Below are 23,849 nucleotides of genomic sequence, written 5' to 3'. Positions count from 1 at the left end.
AATACTCATACTCATAAATGAAAATAAATAAAGAAGTAAAATACCAAGTATTTAATTGTAAGACTATAGATTACTATATGGAAGTTAGTTTTATCTTTCTAATTTTTTTGTTTTCCTCTCAACAGCTACCATTTTGTCCTGTGGATGGATTATCTATCTCACATATTATAATTCTCGGAATGTTGGTCTTATTTTAACATTGGTTCTTAATAGACTCTATAAGAATGGCTATATCCATATTGGTAGGTGTGAATAATACTTCTACATAATTGTGAGATAATATAAATTTAAATTTTGTGGACAAATACTAGCTTCAGAAAGTTATTTCTGTTTCATGAGTTTGAAGTAATCTAACTGGGCTTCCCTCTCCTGTAGCATTTCATAGCTAGCAGTGAACTATTGTTTTGTTATATTTTGCTTATAAAAGACACTCACTAAATGTATTTGAGAAATTTGGGGCTGGAGAGATGGAATCTGCAGTTAAGAGCACATACTGCTCTTGCAGAGACATGAGTTCAGTTCCTACCACCCCTGTCAGATGATTCATAGCCGCCTGTAATTCCAGCTCTTAGGAAATCTGACACCTCTGGCTCCCATGGCATTGCTCTTGTACACAGACCCACACATAGACATACACACAGACAACACACACACACATATAATTAAAAATAATAACATAAATCTTTAAAGAATATTTGGGAAATTTAAAATATAGAAATTGAAATTTCCTGAGTCTGCCTTCCAAAGAAAAAATTTCAAATTCAAAACTATATTGAATAATATATTTTTTCTTTTTTACAAAGCTTTATATATATGTATTTCATTTTGTTTACTTTTAGTCATTCGGTTCTCAGGGAAAAGTCTGCAAATGAATGGGAGTATATTAGGAAGTCACACTTTTTGGGAAGCCCAAACCATAAGGTGAAATGGGAAGAAGGGCTGTGTAGAGCTGGTCTGGCTTTTCTTATATTTGAATACTTCTTGATGAGCATAAGTAAGTCTTAAACATAAACAGCATCCCATTAATTGGAGACGATGACTTAGTGCTGGACAAATTAATGGGAAAAGAGTGAATCACCACTGCTCTGGGTTTGTTTAATGTTTGTGAATAATTAAGGGATTTACCTACATGAAGCAGTGATAGATGTGGTTTTTGCAGTTCATTCCATAGCGATCATATTTCTGCCATGTTACCTCAGCAAGAGAAGGATAAGAAATATGTAAGGGCCAGGCATGGTGATGCATGCCTTTAATCCCTGCACTCGGGAGGCAGAGGCAGGCGGAACTGGATCTCTGTGAGTTCAAGGCCAGCGTGGTCTACATAGTGAGTTCCAGGACAGCTGGGGGGCTACAGGGAGACCCTTTCTCAAAAAAACCAAAAAAAAAAAAAAAAAAGAAATATGTAAGGATGTAAGGATTGAGAAGGGAGTGGGATGAGATTAATTGCTGCATAAATTGATTATTTTAAGCCTTAAGTGCTCTACAATGTATTAAAACAACTACTATCTTTTTTCCTGAAACAGGTTCCTTCTCTTTCTCTGTTCTTTCTGGAAAAGTCATGGTCCGTGAAATCTATTACATTACAGAAGACATGTCTATTAGGTAACAAAAAAACGAAAAGACTCAAACAAATGTGAAATATTATAAAAATATTCTGAGTAAGATTTTATTCAAATTAGCTGTAGCTCAAAATCATTTTTTCAGTAACATTAAAATTTTTATCAATGAGTTAATTTAATTAAGGCTTATTTTGACTAGCAAAAAAGCTTCTTAGCTAGTAGTTTATGAGATGGATAATCACATTTGATTTGTAGCTAGAAAACTGAATCATTGAGTTACTGACCACTTCAGTGGTTGTTATGACACAAGGGTCAAGACTATTGATTGTTCTCATCTACTGGCACCTTATTCAAGGCAGGCTTGTAGGAATATTGAACATGTATTAGCAATTGCAATTTACTGTGAGAAGGAAACACTAATCTGAATGTCATAGGAAATGGTAATATGATTAAAGTGTTTCATATAAGCTTTGAAGAAAAGCCTACTCTATTTTTGTGTTCTCTGATTTTCTAAATCAGAAATAAAAAATAAAAGTTTTGCGCTCATCTTTTTGAGGCATGAGGTCCTAAGCCATTTATAGATATGAAGGAGTAGCTGTGAAAGTTTTCCCTCAATGTACTAACAGCCTCCTTTAAGATTGGGCTTACTTTTAATGTAATTTTTATACTTAAAAAGAAAAAGAATTTCTGTTACTTAAAAAGAAAAAGAATTTCTGTTAGCACTTCATTTTCCTATAAATATACTTTAGGATTACATTTTCACCTAAATTGTAGAGTCTAATAATTCAAACACCTTGTACATGTTAAATCTATACAATTTTATTTGTCAATTAGATAAAAAATTTCTCCCTAATTTAGAGCTGTGTAGTCTCTCTTTTTTAATATTTTATTTTTATTTTATGTGTATTCATGCATTGCCTGCATGTAGGTAAGTGTACTGTTGTCGTATAGTGCTTGCGGAGGACAGAAGAGGCTGTCGGATCCCCTGGAACTGTAGTTACAGACAGTTGTTAGCTGCCATGTGGGTGCTGGGATTCGAATCTGGGTCTTCTGCAACAGCCAGTGTTCTTAACCACTGAGCCATCTCTCCAGCCCGCAGTCTCCTTTTAAACTGGAAGATGCTGAAACATTTTTGTAGCTCATTATTATGAAAACAGTGTATATGTATGTACACAAGCATCTGCTTGAGATTTTCTTGTTTTGCACTTTAAGTTTCCCACTTTTTTTTTCTTAAAAAAACTTTATTGAGAATTTCATACATGCATATAATGTGTTTTGATCCACACCCACTCCCTCCCCTCCAACACCTCCCATAGTAACTAAGAAATTAGTTAAGTAAAATGGATATGGTTGGCTGCAGTTCCAGCACTTGGAGGTGGAGACAGAAAAAGATCATCCTTAGCTACACAGCAAGTTTGAAGCCAGCATGGGTTTAAAAAAATGAGCTTAGTAAATTGTTTCTCGAAGTCTCATTTTTGTAATCTACCTTGCTTAGAATTCAAGATGGATTTATCATTTTTCGGTGGTGGAAAATGTATAACCCAAAGCAGAAGCAACATGGTAAGATTTCATTTTTACATATGTTTAAAGTGTTCAGTCACAAAATCAAAACTTAACATTTATAGAAATTTAAATGTTTTTAAATTTTAAAAATATTTTTATTATTATTTTATGTGTGTGAGTATATTGTCTGCATGTATGTAAGTGCACCTGTGTTGTGCAGTGTCTGCAGAAGTCAGAAGAGGGTGTTGGAGCCCCTGGAACTGGAGTTACAGATGGTTGTTAGCTCCCATGTGGGTTCAGGGAATTGAGCCTGGGTCCTCTGCAAGAGCAGACAGTGCTGTTGATAGCCGAACCATCTCTCTAGCCCCGAGCAATTTAAATGTTTCACAAAGAAAGTTTTTAATGGTTTGGAGTTTATAAAGCTCTGATTTTTATCTCATGCTTGGTTAACCCTTCATTTTAATAACAGTATTTATTCAGGTTGTCCTCAGTGTGTTCTCTACCCATGTTTTTAGTTTCACCTGTTGAATCTGGATCTAAGCATGTTGTGACTAAGTGGTCTCCATAACACTCTAATCATTCTAAGACATCTATATTCTTCAGCTTCTCTGTCTTTATTCATACATGATCTGTTGTCCATGTTGGTTTTGAATTCCTGGACTCAAGTGATCCCCATGCTTCAGCCTCTCAAGCAGCTGGAACTACAAGTACCTACCACCTTGCCTCATTATGATTAGTGGTATTGAACATTTTCTCATGTCTGTTAGCCATTCTCATGTGTCCTCTTTTGTGAAATGTTTATGTAGGTCCCTTGCCCTTTTCTTAAAAATTATTTTCTTCTATATAGAGTAATTTGAGTTTTTTATGTATTTCATGTACTAGTCTTTATCAGAGGCTTCCTTTATCACTTGTGTGGTTTGAAAATATTTTTTCTCAAGATGAAGCTTGTACCTTCTGTTAATTATTTCCTTTGTTATGCATATACTTTTATTTTGATGTAATCCCATTTATCTTTTTGCTTTTGTTGGCTGTGCCATTGGTGATAAGTCTAAAAATTAGTACCTGGACCAATGTGGTATGCAGTTCTTAAAACATGATTTTTTTTTTTTCTAGTAGTTGTATGATTTGAGATAAGTTCTCAGGCTGTTTTCATTTTTTTTTTTTTGTATGGTTTTGAGATAAGGTCCAATCTCATTTTTCCACATGTGGATTTGCAGCTATCCCACACCATTTGTTAAAGAGGCTTGTGTTGTATATTTTTGTGACTTTTGTTGAAAATCAGTTCAGTGTAGGTTCTTTAGTTCATTTCTAGTTTCCCTCTTTTGTCTATTGGTCTGTGTGTCTGTTGTTGCCCTGGCATAATGCTGTTTTAGTGGCAATCACTTTGCATATAGTTTCAAATAAGTAAAATGTCTCTAATTTTGTTTTTTGCTTATGATTTTCTTTGTAATTTGGGTTGTTTCGTAGTTCCACATAAACTTTAGAATTTTTCCTATAGCCATGAGAAATAATACTAGAATTTTGCTAGTAAGATTTTAACAATATTCATTGAATCTGTGAATATGGGTTGTATTTCCTCTTAAACTTCTTTGCATTGATGTTTTACAGTTTTAAGTCTCTAGGACTCCACTGGTTAAATTTATTCTTTTTTAAAAAAATATTTTATTTATTATTTTAATTTTATGTGTATGAATGTTATGCCTACATGTATATAAGTGCACTCATGTCATGCAGTGCCCACAGAGGACAAAAGAGAGCATCAGATCCCCTGGGACTGGAGTTAGAAACAGTGTTAGCTGCCGTATAGGTGCTGGGATTTAAACCTGGGTCTTCCTGTAAGAGCATCCATCTCTCCAGCCCTGGTTAAATTTATTCTTAAATATGTTTTACTAATTTATTTTAATTTTTTAGTAGCTATTATAGATGGGCTTGGTCTCTTGAAAATTTGCTATTACTGTGGATAAATGTTACTACTGATTTTTTAAAAAAATCTTGGAATATTGCTGAATTCATTTTTAGTTTTAACAGGTTTTTGGTGGAATATTCAGAATTTTCTAAGACCATATTGTCAGCAAACAACAGTTTGACTTCTTCCTTTCCTATTTGGATGCCTTGTTTATTTCTCTTGTCTTATTGCTTGGGCAAGGACTGCCACTATTATGAAAAGATATAAGGGTGAACATCCTTGCCTCCTTTGGGTCTTAGAAAAATTCCAGTCCTTTATTATTGAGTCTAGAGATCAAGTCTGCTGGTTGATGGATGAAATGAGTTAAGGCAAAGGACTCAGCCCTCATGTGGGGAAGAGTGAGTTTAATTCTTTAGCAGTGCTTTTTTTTATACTCTCAAAACTACAATCACAAGCTTGGTGTTTGTGCCTGAATACATGAAAAAATTATTTTCACAAAGAACAAAGCACATTCCACAGGTTTACCTTTAAAGTTAATCAGTAGGCTACAAAAGTATATTAGTTTTTTATGCAATCTATAGATTTTAACAATTTCCAGGAAGGCTGGTCATCCATTGATTATGTTTAACATTAAATAGACATCCTGTGTCTTAATAGTACCATGACTTAGACTTAATATGTTTTTCTCTGATCTGTGCTGTGCCTAAGGCGGTGTTCCGCCGAGCTCAACAGTCTTGTTTTCAAGAAATGTCTGGACCTTGTCCCTGACCGTTCTTAACCTCTTCCTTGCTGTTCTCCTTCAACTGAGTTAATGTTAGATATGAGCTTATATATTCCATGTACCTTTTAAGGAAATTCTGTGTTAATGACGATGATATTCTTAGCAAAATCCTCTTAGTCATACCTTTCAAAGATAAAGAGATTTCAAATAGCAACCCTGGAATACACAGTTTGATCTAGATACACTATTATGTTAGTTTCTCATGATTTGGGATCAGATTTTTAAAATGAGATGTATAGAGAAATGAATAGGCTGGAAAGTAAGTTTTAACAAAATATGGGCAATATTAGTATATTATATCATTACTTGTAGTATATAATATTTTAACAGTGGCCTACATTTTCTAACAAGACTTTATAGCCTAGATGTCATTTCTTGCTGATTAAGGGCAGATTCATGTGCATTGACAGTTAGCCAAGCACTGTAGACAGTTGACATTGCTTGGTAGAAATTTTAGAACTATAATTGGTACATGTGCCTGAATATAGTAGAAGCCACTCATACTTCGAAGGAGATGAATTAAAGACTGCTTCTGGATAGGACCAAGGTTTTCTTTGGAAAGTTTAGAATTGTTCCTTTGCAAGAAAAGAGTGGTGTTTAGGTCCACAAATCCAGTGCCACAGAAGTTGGAACACATAGCCAGGAACACATTGAGATTTGTTGATTGTTCAGTATAGTCCTTCAAAAACATGGAAAAACAGATATATGTATTGTTTTTTTATATTTTATTATTTTTATTTTATGTGTATGTATTGCCTGCATGTGTTTAAGTGCACCCATGTCATGCAATGTCCGCAGAGGACAGAAGAGGCTGTCAGATCCCCTGGGACTGGAGTTACGGACAGTTGTTAGCTGCCATGTGGGTGCTGGGATTCAAACCCGGGTCTTCTACAAGAACAACCAGTGTTCTTAACCGCCAAGTCATCTCTCCAGCTCCCATATCTATTGTTTTTTAGCCATAGAATTTGTTGTAATATTCTCTAGGTTATAAAATTGTTTATTTGCTATAGACTAACTAAATGTGTATAAAAAGTATTTTTTTAGGATAATTGACTTTAAGCCATTCTTTTAGAAAATTAATTAGGCAGGACTAGTTGCCTCCTAATCTCTGATGGGTCATAATAGTTAAATGAATGTGGATCTAAATAATCAGCCATGCATCTTTCTTACCCAAAGGATTCTTACATGAAATATGCTCTTTTCTATCATCTTACTGCTTACAAGTTTTAGTCTAATGTGATTAGTAATTTTAAAATTTGCTACAGTTAAATCTTGTTAAATGAGTTAAAACTCCAGATGAGTTTTTAAATGGTTTGTAGATTGTGTTGTCTTTGGACTAAGTATTGATTCTAAGCATTTATGAGGCCTTAACAGCCCTTCTATACTTTCTTTTTTTATTTTGTCTCACATGGCATGTGCCCCAGTTATATAATTTTATAATTGAGGTGTTTTTCTAAAAACAATTCCCATTTAGAAGATAAGCCAGAGCTGAGTACAGCCTTCATTTACATGTTCTCTATGAATTTACCTGATTAATCAAGACCATTTATCCTTGTAGCTTTTGTCTCTTATTTTACTAACATGTTTTGAGGGGACCCATATGTGATTGCTATTGTGTAAGTATGCAAGAAATTCTGCTGTTAAGGCTAGAGTTGTAATACACATATTAGAGACAGTTATTTCACCTTGGTTCCCAATATCATTGGGATGATTTAAAGACTGTTTTCACAGTTTGCTGGAGAGCTGGACTTGGTGGCACACACCTGTAATCCCAGCCCGTGACAGTGAGGCAGAGGCAGGAGAATCATTGTGAGTTCAGGCTAACATAGTTTATCCAAGAATATTCAAGTTTCTTACATAAAACAGTATAATATTTGCATATAGCTTAACACATCTTTCTATATGATTTGCTTTAAATCATTTCTAAATCATTTAGAATTTGTATTCAGTTTACAAACTATGTAAATAATTATTGTATTGTTCAAGGGGTAAAAAAGTCTGTACATGTTTAGTACAGGCACAGTTAAAATAGATTTGCAGTTCTGGTTAGTTGAATCCACAGATGCAGAACCCATGAATGCAGAGGTGATTGTACATAATTTATATGACTTGTAAGCATTTGATTTGCTAAGAGAAACCAATATTTATTTAGTGCAACAATTCTACCAATGAGAAAAATGAGGCTCAGGGTAGTTGAAATACTTGCCTTTGGTTATAACATTAGTAGATGATGTTGCAGGGATCTACACCCCTGTCTTTCCTACTGTTCATTTACCTTCTTTGTCTAATTCCTGGAGAGTCCAGTGCAGGTATATCCAATTTAATTTTTTTAAAGGAGCTGTGTGTGTGTGTGTGTGTGTGTGTGTGTGTGTGTGTGTGTGTATGCATGTATATGAACATGTGTCTGTGGAGATAGATGCCCTTGAAGGACTGCTTTCTTTTGAAGGGATGTTTGTCTTTCTGTTTGTTCGTGAGGGGACATGTCCATCTTGAGACAGGATCTTACTCTGTTGCCCTGGCTGGCCTGGAACTCACAGAGAGCCACCTGTGTCTGCCTCCCAAGTGCTGGAAATAAAAGCATGTACCACAAGCTAGGCCTATAGAGTTATTTTTGCAGCTAGGCTCATGAATTTATGTCTGTGAAAGTGATACTGTAATTGTGTCAGTTTTTGTATATATGCATGTATAGCTCTGTACAAATACATGAATGTGGGTGCTTGTCTTTGAATGCTTCCAAGACTATGAGTATAACTGTGCTATGTATCCATCTCTTTAATAGGTGTACTTTCCATTGTCTCTCTGTTTCTCTGGATTTGCTTTTAGGTCACTTGTCTCTACATCTCTGTGTCTGTTGGGGAAGGGATGAGGGATGGAGTGAATGTTGACGTATAGACTATACTCCTGGGAATGATGGAAGGCTGGTGACATTGAGAGGAAAGATCCTGGGTAGAGTCCCTGAAAGAACTGCAGGCTATGTAATCATGGGTATCAGTTAGACTTGGAGATTTGATCTACTGTTAGAGCTCTCTGGCTGAAATATTAATGCAGGCACAAGGAATAGAAACAGTAGAGTACACAAAAAGGTGGGACGTGAACTCAGGCAACTATGCTTCTCTTAAAAATGAAGTCAAAAGGTGCTTTTTAAAATAGAAACTTGCTGTTTATTTAATGCTTTTCAAACTTGAGTTTTGGAACAAAAAGAGTGGTCTCTATCTAGTCCAAAAATGGTTTAGCATGGCCTGCATTTTATTCATTCTCATTCAACATTTAGACTCATTTATTGTTTTAATTCAGTGACTTCACAGGTATTAATTGAGCTTCCTATGTATCAGGCACTGTTTTAGGCACCAGGAATATAATAGTGAAGATAATGGGAAAACGTTTTTTTCCTACTGGTATTTACATCTTACTAGGAGAAGAAATAATAAATAATATTTTTAAAAGACAGTGAAGTAGAATAAGGAGTGCCGAAGGGATCTTGCAGTGTTTAGTATTATAGACCTAGTATTTATAAGTGTCAAAAATTCAGAAATTAATACATGTATCGTTATACTTTGGCGTCTTTAGGAAATTAATGCAGCTATGTTCTCGTATTGAAAGGAGAGAATCTTGTGCATGTTCTGCGTGTTAGAGATGAAGTTGAACATGGGAATCACTTTCCTGGGAATGCCTTCTGTTACAAATGGGAATCTTAACCTGGTGGCCAATGTTAATCTTATTTCTGCCTTCCTACTGTGTAATCAACCAGCTCATTTAAATTTAGCTAGTCTTTGGGGAGACAATGTAAGTAATTGTACTAGGCCTTGGGATCCTCTTATAATTAGCTTTTACAAATTAAGCTAAATAAAAAGCTTTAAACTTAAACTATTCTCCCTATTTCTCCCTCATCTTTCCCATGGCCCAGAATTTTTTTTTCTTTTGTGTGTGTGTGTGTGTGTGTGTGTGTGTGTTAAAAATATCATTTCTGAGAGCAGCAACATTAAAAGCAATGAATTATTCCCAGTTTATATTGCAAACAACAGGTGGGATTAGATTGATATCATCTCTTTGTGGTCATGTGTAATGTTCTCAGTCCATAGGGTTCAAAAAGAGAAAAATCCCCCTAATAAGACAAAGTTCTTCGTTTGTCTCCCATGTCATGTTAGATGGACTAATTAAATAGAGAAGAAGAGTATGCCTTGGGGAAGAACAGTTCTGAGGGACATAAGAAGGAACAAGTTCAGAGAATAGATTGGGTTCACTGGTTTTAAATCATTCCAAAGAGGCAGTCTGTTTTTGTTCAGGCACCACTAACATGTGGCATCTCTGCCACAGTTGAAAGCAATACTATTTGATTTATGTAAACTAGGCTGGCCTCTTCTATCTCACAGAGATCCCATGCTTCTGCCACGTGAGTGCTGGGGTAAAAGGCTTCTACCACCACACCTACCCCCTTAGTGACTTTTGAGTTGTTTATGACCTTGAAGATGTATGATAATTGTTATTTTGGAGTACAAAACTATTCCGCATACAATTATTATGCCTCTACTTATTTAAACAGTATGTGAGATCTACTTGTAGATAGGTTGCTTTACCTTGAAGTGTCACCCATAGGAAGATGCTCTGTTGTTCTTTTGTACAGATAAACTCTTCTATGTACTAAGCATTGTTTCAGGCAGTGTAATTCATCAGTGAGTGAAATAAATCCCATCCTTTATGGTGCTCCCTGCATCAAGTTTGGAGAATTTAGATAATTAGCAAGTAATGAGGGAAATACAGTGATGAGAATAATATAAAAGCAGGATCAGTTGAATGGGGAGTGCCTCCTTTTGGGTAAGTTGCTCCTGGGAAATAAAGAAAGGTAGAGGAGAATTAAAGAGAAAAATCCAGCAAGTAAGGGAATGAACTCATGTCTCAAGGAGATCTTTTCCTGGTTCTTCTGTTCCTATTTCATTACCAACAGTAATGAGCCAGTTTACTTGGAGTTGGGATAGGAAGCAGCATTACCAGGTGGGAGTGTAGATTGTGGAGGACTTGCATATCATTAAGAAAACCTTGGTATTACTTTTGAGTGAGATAGGAAGCCATTAGATGATTTGGGAATAGAGGATGAAAAGAACGTAGGCTTTTAGATGATCTTATCAGTGTGTTAAGCACAGGCAGAATTGGGGATGGGGCCGAAGCAGAGAGACTTGAGGAGAATGTTTTGTAAAAGGTAGGGAGATGATGATGACTTGGGCCCGGGCATAAAAAAGTGGTTAGATTGTGAATGTAGATTGAAAGAAAAGCTGGCAGTATTGGCTGATTATCTCTGGGAGACTAAAAAAAGAGAGCAGTCAAGGCTTTTGAACTTGAGCAGTGAAAAGATAGACTTGCTATTGATAAAAATGAAATAGGAACAGAAGAACCAGGAAATGAGTTCATTCTGAGAAATACATCATGAGAAATACTGTATATTAGGTTTGAGTAGGAAAATCAGGTGTTGGGTATGTCAGGTTTTAAAAACTTGTTAGTCATAAAATTAGAGATGTTGAGTACTGCCTGCTCTTTGACTCGGAAGTCTGAGGAGCCATCACTGATGGTTAATAAGCAAAGGTTTAAACTTGGTGCATGATAGTTTGGTTTACTTGTTTTAAAGTAAATCAAACACTTACTGCTTTCAAGAATTAGAAAACTTTACACATATTAATAAAACAGTGTCTTTTATAGTCTTTTTAAAAGAATTTGATATGCAGTAAGGCAAAAGGATGAAATGGTTGATGCAATAGTTAGAGATTGTATTAGCTATTAGTCATGTGGTAAACACGAAGAACACGAAGAGAATGTAGGTGAAAGAACATGCAAGAAACACCGGGGAAGTTATAGCTCATAGCCACTTGGTTTTTGGAGTTATGTTCTTTTATGTTATTTTTGCCACCATTAATTTTTTAAGGACAGAGTTTATCTGTTTTTTTCTCAGTAATCCTAGGAAGTGATAAGAAAATAGCTCAAGATTGGAGTACAAGTAATAGAATTATTATATGAAAAATGAAACATTGATGATTCATTTTCTTTTAAAAATGAGAGTGGTGGTGTATTTTGTTTAAAATTTATATTTGTAGTTTTTAACGTATCATATTTTTTGAAAGTATTGAATTAACTTTGGTGAAATTTGGTGTCTTCATGAATATTATATACATATTGTTAAATTATACATATTGTTAAAGCTTTATTAACATGAAAATAAGTTTTCTTCACTCATTTTTTAAAATTAAAATTTTTTTAAAACTGACCATCTAATATCAGAGCTTTCAGTAGAATTTATTTGATGGATTGTTACTACAAAACATGTTGTAATAATCTTTATGGACACCTTCAGGAGTTGTTTTGGAACCAATAATAATTACACCCAAGAATGATGATGATGTTGAAATGAATTATTACTACAAAACATGTAGTAACATATGGTTTTTATTTTAGAACAAAAAAAATCTCTGGGAGTTTTCTCCTGATAGTCTTTGATTAACATAAGATATATTGCCTGAAATTATGTCCTCTGTAGAAGCAAATACCCTTTCCCTTACTTTATAAGTAAGTTTGTTTTACTTTGTGAAGCAAGATTTGACAGAAATATTTTGACTAAAGTTCTTGAAAAGTTAACTGAATCCTTTTTCTTAAAGTTTTTTTGTAATTTGTGTTTTTAGATCCAAAGGCAGAAACCAGATTATACATCACCATTAATGACTTTGAATTTCATGTTTACAATCGTTCTGATCTTTATGGACGTCTTCAGGAGTTGTTTGGTTTGGAACCAACAATAATTCCATCCAAGAAAGATGATGATAGAACCCGGGAAAATGGGAGAACAAGAACTCAGTCCAAAATTGAAAGGTTGAGTGTCACACTTGAATTTAATTAATCTTCATTTAAGCAGGTTTTGTTAGAATATTATCAGCAATAGTCACCTAAGCAGAATCTAAGCTCTTAGTTTTAGATAACTATATAATATTTTAAAAATTAAAATCATGAAATTATTGAATGTGAAAAGTCCCATCTATCCTTAAGTCATCAGTATTTCTTCTGTATTTGTAACTACTATTATTAATTTGGCTTTTATCATTTTGAATACACATACATAAATATATAGTGTTTACATATTCAAAGTACATATATAAAGCATGAATTTTGCTTTCTGTGTTTCTAAAAGTCATTTGTAGTCTCTTGCAATATTTGTTGTTAATATGATTTCCTTTCTTTTTCTGTGTATGTGTGGTGCTGGGGATTGAACCCAGTGTCTTGCACATGCTAGATGAGTACTCTACCACCCCCAGCTCTACTTTTTATTCAGAAATACATATTTAAAATCTCTTTGGATCTGTATATACAACTCTACCTCATTTAAAAACAGTAATGTGACCAGCATAGTTGTACCTACAGAGCAAGTCTATCCCACTGACTGTTTTGTAAATAAAGTTTTATTGAAACATAGTATCCCTTGTTTGTTTACATATTTTCTGTGACTGCTTTTGCACTTTTAATGGCAGAATAGTTGAGACAGCATAATGGCAGAGTAATGAATAGTTGGGACAGAGACCATGTGAGTCACAAAGCCCAAGATATTTGTTCCCTAGTCCTTTTCAGAAATTATTTGCTAACCTCTGGTGTAGAATAAATGAGAAAGAGCCCTTCAGGCAATCAGGGCTGGTGGGCAGAGTATGACCAAGGAACATGAAAAAGGACTGTAAAGGAAGGGAGAAGTGCACTTAACCCTCCATATCTCTGAGTTCTGTACCCATGGATTCAGCCAACTGCAGATTTATGTAAGGGACTTGGACATCATGGATTTCCAAATCCTTGAGGATCCTAGAGCCATTCCTTTGTGGATACCAAGGGATGTTTACACAAGAGATATCAGGAAGATCAGCTTACAGACAGATTATCTGTAATGGTGGGGTGGAGGAAGGAAGATTAAATAAAATAATAATTCTAGAGGGGAAACTCACCTGAAGGTAAAGTAAATTGAATTTTAAAGTTTGAAGTGAATTTAGAGTGACTTTAAGACACATAAGTGAAAGCCGGACATGGTGGTATGTGCCTTTAGTCCCAGCACTTAAGGGAAGGTAGAGGCAGCAGAATCAGATTTTTTTGGTAGACTTGTTACTTGTCTTTTTGAACACGTAATCATGAAATTTATAATACTATTCCTAAATATTTTATGCTTAGAACATACAGCGTAATTTTGTAGTGTTGATAGCTGCATTTTAATGGTTGAATGGCATTCATCAAGAGCTTTATCAAAGTTTAATCATTCTAACCTGAATGATTTATTTTATGCTTAAAAATGATATAGTGTGGAGATAATGTAGGTTACAGGGAAATGCTTGTGGTTCCATAGGATGACTAATTAGATTCAGTATGTTGCATGAGGACTATAGTAACAATATTTTTTTCCTAAACTTGCCAGGACAATAGGTTTTTTAGGGTATCTTGACATCAATCCCTCTGCCCAAATAAATAGATAACAAAATTATGGAAGGTGATAAGTATGTTAAAGTTGCTTGTAATAATAATTTCACTACATATGTGTATATTAAAATATTCATTGTGTTCTTTAAATATAAACAATAAAGATAATTTTGCTAAGAAAAATAGAATAAGCTCTATTTGCCTTAAAAATATGCAGTGCACAGTATTACTTAGCTTTGTTTATCCATGTTGTTGAAGACAAGAAACAGAACAGAAACAGATAGATAAAGGAATCATAAATAACAAAGAAAAATCTTTAAGAAGGCATTTATAAAATAGTACTGAGAATAGGTAGAGTGGTCTGTGCATAGTTTTTTTTTAGTATAATTATTTAAAAAATAAGCCACAATTAGGAAGTCATTAACTGAAATAACTCATTTGCTTTTTCTATAGAAAGTTTATTGAACAATTTTTAGATAAAGTGAAACTATAATGAAAGAAGAATCTATAGCTGAAACATAAAAATAATTTAAAATTAAAGTGGATTTTATTTTTAAAAAGTGTTAAATAAGTTTACTTGAATAAAATTTAGAATTTAAGAAATAAGACCTTTGGCTAACATTCAGTTTACCAGAACCATTCATAGCATCTGCATTATTCAGGTATTTATGTCAACTTCAGAAAAAATTGTTTTTATAGTAAATAATGAAGACACTTCTCTCTCAAGTTAATGTTTAGTGGCTATTCCTTATGTGCCAAGTACTGAGCTGAGGGACTGAGGATACTGGAAATAGGACAACTGTTTCTTCCCGGGGCAGTTAGCAGCTTAGTACAAGAGTTAGAACAGTAAATAGAAGTGGTATCATTGGGACAATAATTGAATTCTGTTATTAGAAGACTGGGACCTGAAGGGTGAGGGGATTAGGTAAAGGAGATGAAGATCATTCCACAAAGAAGAAACATAGTTCTCCTACTCTGGATTATTAGGAGTGGATTATTTGAGGTATGAAGAGTAACGTCTTGGTATTAGAAATTTGATTTTGGCCCCAAGCCTGTAATGCTACAGTATGACTTGAGGGTGATAAAGCTGGAAGCAGGGAGACCAGATTGATGTAGCTCGAGCAAAAGAGCTGGGTGTGGTGGTACAAGCCTGTAATCTCTAGCAGTAGAGAGACTGAGGCAAAAGAATTTTGAGAGTTAAAAGGTCATCTGGAGTTACACAATATAGCTACTTTGGAAAAAGGAAATTCCTTCAAAAATTAAAGCTGGAAGTGCCATATGACCCAATAGTCCTGCCCTGTATATTCCAAGGGACATGAAGTCGGTTTTTAAAGAGATATCCATACTTCCTTCTTGATTTCAGGGCTCTTCATAATAGCCAAGATACAGAATCAACCAAAATGTCAATCATTGGGTAAATGAGTGAAGAAAATGGGGTAGGATGTATTGTAGTGGTAGAGCACTTACCCAGCTATACAAGGCTCTGGGTTCAATCCCTAGCAGCACTCAGCTATACAAGACTCCTTAGCAACACACACACACACACACACACACACACACACACACACACACATGTTTATGAAATCCTATTCAACTTTAAAAACGAAAGGAAATCTTGTCATTTGCAGCAAAATGATACAAACTAGCTCTAGACAGGAAAATACAACATGATCTTGCTTATATATGGAGTCCAAAAAGGTTGAACTCAGCCAGACATGATGGTACATATCTGCTGGAGAATTTTGAGTTTAAGGTCAGGGTGGTTACATAGTAAGACCCTGTCTCAAAAACAAGCAAACAACAAAAACAAAAACAAAACAAATCCCATAAAACCTTGAACTTTAAGAAATACAGTTGTATTGTGGTTACTTGGGGCCAGAGGTGGGGAGGGGTTGGGAAAATCTTATTCAAAGCATACAAAATTTCAGATAGGAATGAATTAAAGAGACTCATACAACATGACTATATTTAAAAATTATAATTTATTTTTATATGTATGAGTGTTTTGCCTGCCTGAATGTAAGTGCACCCGTGTGTGTGCCCATAGAGGCCAGAAGAGGTCATCAGATCTTTTAGAACTGGAGTTAGGAAAGTTGTTATCCACTATGTGGGTGCTGGCAGCAGAACCTGTGTCCTCTGCAAGAGCAGCCAGTACTCTTAACTGCTGAGCCATCTCTCCAGTACCCAAAATAGTATATTCCTTTAAAAATTACTTATTTTTGTTTTATGTATATGAATTTTTTTTTGCCTGCATGTATGTATGTGTACTATGTGTGTACAAATCCACAAAGGCTAGAAGAGAGTAAGATCACCCTGGAACTGCAGTTATAGACCATTGTTAGCCTTCATGTAGGTGCTAGGAACAGAAACCTCTACAAGAGCAACCAGTGCTCTTAAATCACTGAGTCATCTCTCCAGCCCCTAAAAATAGTATATTCTTTAAAATTAGTAAGAGTAGATTTTGAGTATTTTTACCACACCCCCCCCCACACACCCCCCAAAAAATAGTGTGTGCTATAACATATGTGTTAGTTTAGTCATTCCAAAAAAAGAATAAATCCAAATTTTTAACTGAAACAGTCATCGTATTGCATCAGGGAACCTTGGAGAAAGGCCAGGAAGAGGTCTTGGTGGTGAGGGATGTGTTAGTGGGAATGACCTAAGTGGGCTTTAGGAGTCACCTGGCTATTACTGCCACAATTTTTTCATCTGAAGTCTTTACTGAATTGTGAAGTTGTTGTTTCTGAAAGGTAAATACTTTCTGTATGATCACTTTTCTTATTATTACCTTCCATTTTCAAGGGAAAATTATTTTGGCATGAGGTATATGTGGGGTGGAGGTGGGGAGAGGCATGGGGGAAGAGGATCTACTGCATTATTTCCAGAGGTGATTAGAATAGAATACATCAAACTGATATATACTTTGATGGCAAATTGCCTTGTTGATTAAATCACTTTGTTGTCAAGTATATGGTGATGTCATGGGCATGACAATATAGTAATGATGGCTTGTTCTACTTTAGAATGTTTAAGGCTTATTCTAGAAACAATTTTTGAACAATTTTGTCATTAGGGCTTTTAAATTGCTTTTTAAATGATATGAAAAATTGCATTAAGAAATCTTTTTAGTGATATTGCTGTGTCTTTTATATTATCATTGTTTTGTTTACTGGAGTAGCTATTAGTAATGTATGATGTGAGGAAGTTAATTGTATCCTTAAGTTTCTCTTCATGTCTGTATCATTTTATTTTCTCATCAGAGTTAAAGTAAAAACAGAATCTCAAGATCCTACATCTTCATGGAGATCACTTATTCCAGTCATAAAGGTCAACGTGAGCACAGTATGTATAACCTGTGTAAACACTTGGTACATTAAAACAAATAATTTTTGTAAGTACAATTTTCGTGTAAGAAAGGAAAGCAGTTTTGTGCAAATTACAGTTCCTATTTTTGTGAAGTGTGAATGAACTATTTTCACACCAGCTCTGTATTAGGTTACTATTAGACCCAAAGGGCCATTTATTTACATGTGTTTAAGTTACCTTAAAATTATCTTTAGATTTCTTTAAATATTGGTTTATAGATCAGTGGAGTGATTTAAAGAGCATAACTATATGCTCACTAATTGCAGAATCATTTAATTGCTTGTTATCATGTCAGGTAAGAAAATCAGAATGACAATAGACAGGTTTACTGTTTCTTTTATATTTTTAGGGACGCTTAGCCTTTGGGAATCATTACCAGCCTCAGACTCTCTGTATCAACTTTGATGATGCTTTTTTAACTTATACTACAAAACCACCTTCAAGTCATCTTGACCAATTCATGCACATTGTGAAAGGAAAACTTGAAAATGTTCGAGTCATGCTTGTTCCTAGTCCAAGATATGTTGGTCTACAAAATGATGAGTAAGAAAGCCTCATATTAATATCATCTAGAACCTCTAGCAGCCTTCTCATTTCTGTGGTAGAAGCTGCACAATAATTATGCATATTTCTCTGTTCAAACCATTGTACTATGTAGTGATGGGTTATACCTTTAAATACATTTCCATATGATTATAGCTGTAATTTTTTACTCTCTTCTTACTTTAGTTTGATACAGTTGCTCTTGGCATAATTGGTGCTATTAGGGTCCAGTTCTGAGACAAACACTTGATGTTTCTTTAAATCCCAAGGCATTTTTCCATCTAGCATGTAGACTTTTCCCTACTGTGCTGAAGTAGCTATTTGTATTTAGAGGGCATGTTACATTAATGATGTACACCAGGCTCACTAGTGAGGGGAGATGCCTACATAGGAATAGACCAGGCCCTGAGGAGGTAGATTGTTCTTAACTTCTAATCTCAGGCCATACATTCACCATTGGAATGATGCTTCCTAATCTTTGCTTTCTCTCAACCTCTTTTATTTTTAATTTTAAAATATTTTATGTGAATGAGTGTTTTGCTTGCATGATTTAAATGCATCATATGTGTGCAGTGCCCTTGGAGGCCAGAAGAGGACTTTGAATCCCCTGGTCTGGAGTTACGCAGATGGTTGTTAGCCATCATAGGAGTGCTGGGAACTAAACACAGGTCCTCTGCAAGAGTAGCAAGTGTCCTTAACTGTTGAAAGATCTCTTCTGCCCCAATCTCTTTTATTTTTTTATGACTGGAACTGTGGTTGAATTTGTTTAAGTATTTTCATGGAAACTTTCAGTTGTATATTTCAGCTTTTTTCTTTGTTTCATAGACAGTATAAATTTTTATGAAGTTATGGGAAGAAGGTATAACTCTTGGGTAACATGCTGTTTACTTTTCCAGGACTGGCTGGCATGGTAGAAAGGGTTTTCCTGTATGAGTTCCTGGTGACTGTGTGTCTCCTCAGCCTTATTCTCTGAGAGCATAAACTTGGTTAAATATTTTCTGGAATTTGATAGATATACACAATTCCATATGTATAGGTAAAGGTATACTGAAGTTTTATTCACCAGAGAGTTAAGATGAAAAGGCATTCTATTAATAATTTATGTAAAGTTATTTAAAGTTATATTTATCATTTTTCGAAAGTGTGGATGTTGGGTATGGTGGCCTTTGACCATAATCTCAGCACTTAGGAGGTAGAAGTAGGAGGATCAGAAGATCAAGGTCAGCCTTGGCTGCCTAGTGGGTTTGAGGCTTGCATAGGCTACATGAGACTATGTTCCATAAAACAGAAAGAGTATAGAAATTGACTAATTTTTATGATTTAAAACACATTTACAAGAAAAATGTCACATTTGTTTATGTTGCTATCTACTGACTGAGAAGTAAATTTTTATGTAGAAGACAATTCTTTATGGCAGAGAAAGTTTAATAAAGATTAGTAGTTTATGGGAAACTGATGATGGAGAAACATGCATATCAGACTTTAGTTTCAAGATGTTTGCTTTAAATTTTAAGTTGATCAGCTAAATATAATATTAAATTATTACAGATAAAAGTGACTTTTCTTTATTGTTTTGTAATGATTATATTTTGTTATACTGTAGATTAAACATCTTTTGTGATGTTCTTAATATAAATTAGCTTAACTTAAATTTTGTCATAAATGCAGAATTTATCTTATTTCAGTGATTATTGTTGCATTTAACCTGATGAATTTATCTCATTCAGAATCTAAATTGAAAACTACAAGCCAATTTTTTTTTTCCTGAACTAATTTACTAGTAAATTTTCAGTATCATTTTATTACTTAGCCTGAAGTAAAATACAACTAGAGTCACTTGTTAGGATGTCTGTTCAAAAGATGTTCTTTCCTTTTTAAGATGTTCCCTGTGATGTGCTTTGTAGTTTTTTTCCTCCTCCTCACCAACTACTGTCAGCTAGAGTATTGAGTGTTTTGTACTCTGAGATGTGTCTAATGTGCCTCCCATTTGTTCTCATAGGCCACCAAGACTAATGGGAGAAGGATTTGTGGTGATGCAATCAAATGATGTTGACATCTACTATTACATGGATGAGCCAGGTATTATCTCTTCTGGAAGTATGTTTCATAGCTAGAGTTCTGTTTCCTCTATGAAATACTGATATCTAAGAGTCTTTCAGGTCTTCTTAGGATATAAAATCATGGTAAATATGGTAATATGGTAAATATGACTATGAGACTGTCTTCCTAAAAAAAAAAAATGTCGTGTCTTGAAAATTGAATGTTCTCTGAGTATTTTAGACTAATCTTTCTACAAATTGCATTTCACATTTGTAATTAAAAAGTTGAGGATGTAAATAATGATAAGTGAAAGCTTTTATTAGGTAAGGCTGTTTATCTTAGCTTAAAGGAAAAAAAAATCGCAATATCTTAGATTTCAGTTTCAGAACTTAAAGATTCAGATCTAGTTAGTTGCATTGTTTGATAGATGGCTGGCATCTATCAAAAGTACCTAAATATTGGATTGTTTTAGCTCTTTTTCATGCTTCTGATCTCTGTGCCTTCATGGGGCTTGAGTGCACATTATTTTCAGCATAAAACCAGATTCTTATTTGTGTTTTGACATAACAGTACATCATCAATTGTGGGCAAGAATCACAGTGGTGCCTCCTGACTGTACAAGGGGTCAGTATATTCTTCACTGTCACATACTGAAAATATAACAGAAAAGTCAAATTATTAAGAATTCCTTAAGCCATAAAATTTTTATCACCATTGACCTGTAAGTACAGTCTTGGTAGTTGGTATGAAGAAACTAGAGGAGATACATACAGCATTTGTGCTGCAAACCAAAGTCCTCCAGTAAGTTCAGAAAGAGTATTCATGTCTTTGGATCTGGAGCCTTTTGCTTTTTTCAAGGAACCCTGATTTTACTTGAAAGAATAATTCAGGGCAAACTGTAGTTTTCATGTGAAGATTAGCGTTTTGGAAATTTTGGCACTGTTTGATAGGGTCTCAGTAATTAACAGCTTTTCTGATGAAACTAATGATATTAATGTAGCTTTAAAAGCAGATTAACAGTAAATTTGCCAGCATCTGGAAAAATGCATGATAACTCAAATGAAACAGTGCTTTTTGGTTATTTACAGTAACCAAAACTCGATATTATAAAATCGTGTATAGATTAAAGATTCATTCAGAATACAAGAGAGAGCAGTAGATTTTAACATAAGAAACTATGAAAAATCAGTAATGGATTTCAGCTTCCACATCATAACTAATCTTTAGAAAGTGCTACTTGCTGAAATCTTGCTGTATAGCGTCAAAGAAGAATATCATGGAACATTGTATGAAAAGGCTATTCAATGCTCCTTCCTTTTTTGTCTACACATGAGATTAGGTTTTCTTCAAATTTTTCAACAGTAGATAAGTATGGAAGCATCTATGAGAATCGATTGGTTTTGTGCTTGGCTGAACACTAATCAGATCTGCTGAAGTAAAGAGCAGTACTAGCACTTCTCAGTTGTTCTGGAACATTAAGGGTTTTTTTTTTTTTTTTTTCATTTTGAAAGGAAAACGTCACTTAATTTTCGTTCAAGTATTGATCTTTTTCATTTTTATTTTACACTTTTATTAAATATTAAATTTGTTCCTTGTATACAAGTAGTAAGTTTATTATTTAATAAAACCCTTTTAAAATTATGGAATTATAATTTGAACACAGTGAATATTGATTGATACTATTAAAAAAAACAAGCCAACCATGGTGGCACAGACCTTTAATCCCAGTACTCAGCACTCACACAGAGTTTGAGGCCAGCCTGGTCTCAATAGTGAGTTCCAGGCTAGCTGGGGCTACAGAGAGACCCTGTCTCAAAAAGACCAAAGAAACAAACCAAAACTCTTTGAGAGTGTCAAATTTTCTAGTGCAAAGGTTTATGTGATAAAAACATTTAGCACTGTTAAATTAAGGAAACCTTTTAATGATGATTTTAACTAATTGCCTTTATATTGTATGTTCTGGAATATAGGACTTGTTCCAGAAGAAACAGAAGAAAGTATTGAAGGAGAAATAAGCAGTGAAGATTGCAAATTACAAGACTTACCTCCATGTTGGGGACTAGATATTGTTTGTGGTAAAGGAACAGATTTTAATTATGGACCCTGGGCCGACAGGCAGAGGTACTTGAGGGAATCATAATATATTGAGATTATATTTTGTGTTTTCATTGAATATTAAAGCTTAATATTTTTATAAACCATGTTGTGTCATTAAATACTTTGGATCGAATTAACTTGTTTTTGGAGAAACAACAAGCAAATTCACTTCAGTAAGCATTCTATTCATTGATTCCTTTGTTTTTTCTTGTATTTAATTGATAATTTACTTAGTGACACTCTACTGTGTTCCAGGGATTGTGGGGATACAGAGATTCAGAAATGAAAGACATGCTATCGTTAGTTTTAGTGAGGTTCTATCAAGTGCTGAAACAAGTGAGGAAAAGCTCTTAGTTGATAAGCTTAGCAAGACAGTAAGTTCGTGGGACTGCTGCAGCAATGCACAACCAAGGATGTAGCTTAAACAGCAGAAATTTGTTTATTCAAGTTCGTGAAGTGAAAAGCTCACTTCTGATGTTGGCAATTTTGGTTTCCTGTGAGCATCATGAAAGGAGGATGTGTCCCAGGTGCCCTCCTTGAAGCCAAGGCAAGGTTGGTGAAGTGAATTAAGATAAACTTTCGTAGAGGCAATGTGAGTATGGTTTTTGAAAGATAAGTAGAAGTTTGCTAGGAGAAGAAAAAAGGTGTGAATAATTAAAGCAAATGAATGAGGATAGTTCAGAGCTTCTCTGTGGGTAATTCAGAGCTCTGTAATAAAAAATGTGGCCAGGTATAGTGATGCATGCCTATAATTCCAACACTCCAGAGGTTGAGGTAAGAGGGTTGTGAGTTGGGGGAAAACCTGGGCCACGAAATGAGACCATACCTCAAAAATCCAAGGGCTGAGGGTTTAAGCTAGTGATAGAGTGCTTGTCTATCTAATGTGTAAAGCCTTGAGTTTGATTCCCAGTATGGGAAAATAAATAAATAAACAAATGAACAAACGTGGATTTTATAGTAGTAGATAGTATCTGAAAGGCTTTGTTTTGAGGTAGGGGTCTTGTTATCATGTTCAAACTGACTTTAAACACTGGGTTCAAGAGATCCTCTTCCTTTAGTCTCCAAGTTTTTTGGGACTATATATAGTCTTGTGTGCCATATATGCAGAAGATATTTTTTTATTAGTCATCTGTTAATGTTGAAGTAACTCTTATTTGTAATACATTGTGAACAATTTACTACTTCTGAAGAACTGTTTTTATTTTTAGTGTGTATGAGTATATTGCCTGCATGTATGTAAGTGTACCCGTGTTGTGCAATGCCCGCAGATGTCAGAAGAGGGTGTTGGATTCCCCTGGAACTGGAGTTATGAACAGTTGTTAGCTGCCATATGGGTACTGGGAATTGAACCCGGGTCCTCTGTAAGAGTAACCAGTGTTCTTAACTGCTGAGCCGTCTCTCTGTGGGCATTGCATGACATGGGTGCACTTACATACATGCAGGCAAAACATCCATTAAAAAACAAAAATTTTTTTAAAAAAGAAACCTTAAGAGAAACTAGTTTTCTGTGACTAGATGTTGAGAGGAAAAATTAAAATATATGAAATGGTTTTGCGTTTTTAGTGTTTGAATAGAGCATGATTCCCTCTTAAATTATATATAATTTTATTACAGTAAAATATTAGCACAT

General features: G+C 34.6%; 1 protein-coding gene across 13 annotated transcripts in view; it reads left to right on the top strand.

The window, feature by feature from the left end:
* The window catches only part of Kiaa1109 (KIAA1109 ortholog), a 249,263-nt gene that overhangs the window by 12,632 nt on the left and 212,782 nt on the right, over positions 1-23,849 (top strand). For all 13 annotated transcript variants that reach the window (XM_029554131.1, XM_029554129.1, XM_029554128.1 and 10 more), the window contains exons 5-12: positions 126-242; positions 1,524-1,602; positions 3,055-3,119; positions 12,412-12,598; positions 17,434-17,515; positions 17,889-18,082; positions 20,082-20,161; positions 22,093-22,243. In XM_029554131.1, the coding sequence (XP_029409991.1) occupies positions 126-242; positions 1,524-1,602; positions 3,055-3,119; positions 12,412-12,598; positions 17,434-17,515; positions 17,889-18,082; positions 20,082-20,161; positions 22,093-22,243 (955 nt within the window). The remainder of the gene's footprint in view (positions 1-125; positions 243-1,523; positions 1,603-3,054; positions 3,120-12,411; positions 12,599-17,433; positions 17,516-17,888; positions 18,083-20,081; positions 20,162-22,092; positions 22,244-23,849) is intronic.

The sequence above is a fragment of the Nannospalax galili genome, unplaced genomic scaffold, assembly GCF_000622305.1.
Source record: "Nannospalax galili isolate Female #2095 unplaced genomic scaffold, S.galili_v1.0 scaffold64, whole genome shotgun sequence".
Lineage (NCBI taxonomy): Eukaryota > Metazoa > Chordata > Mammalia > Rodentia > Spalacidae > Nannospalax > Nannospalax galili.
The sequence above is the reverse complement of the archived record's forward strand: the minus strand, read 5'-3'. Positions and strand labels throughout refer to the sequence as shown.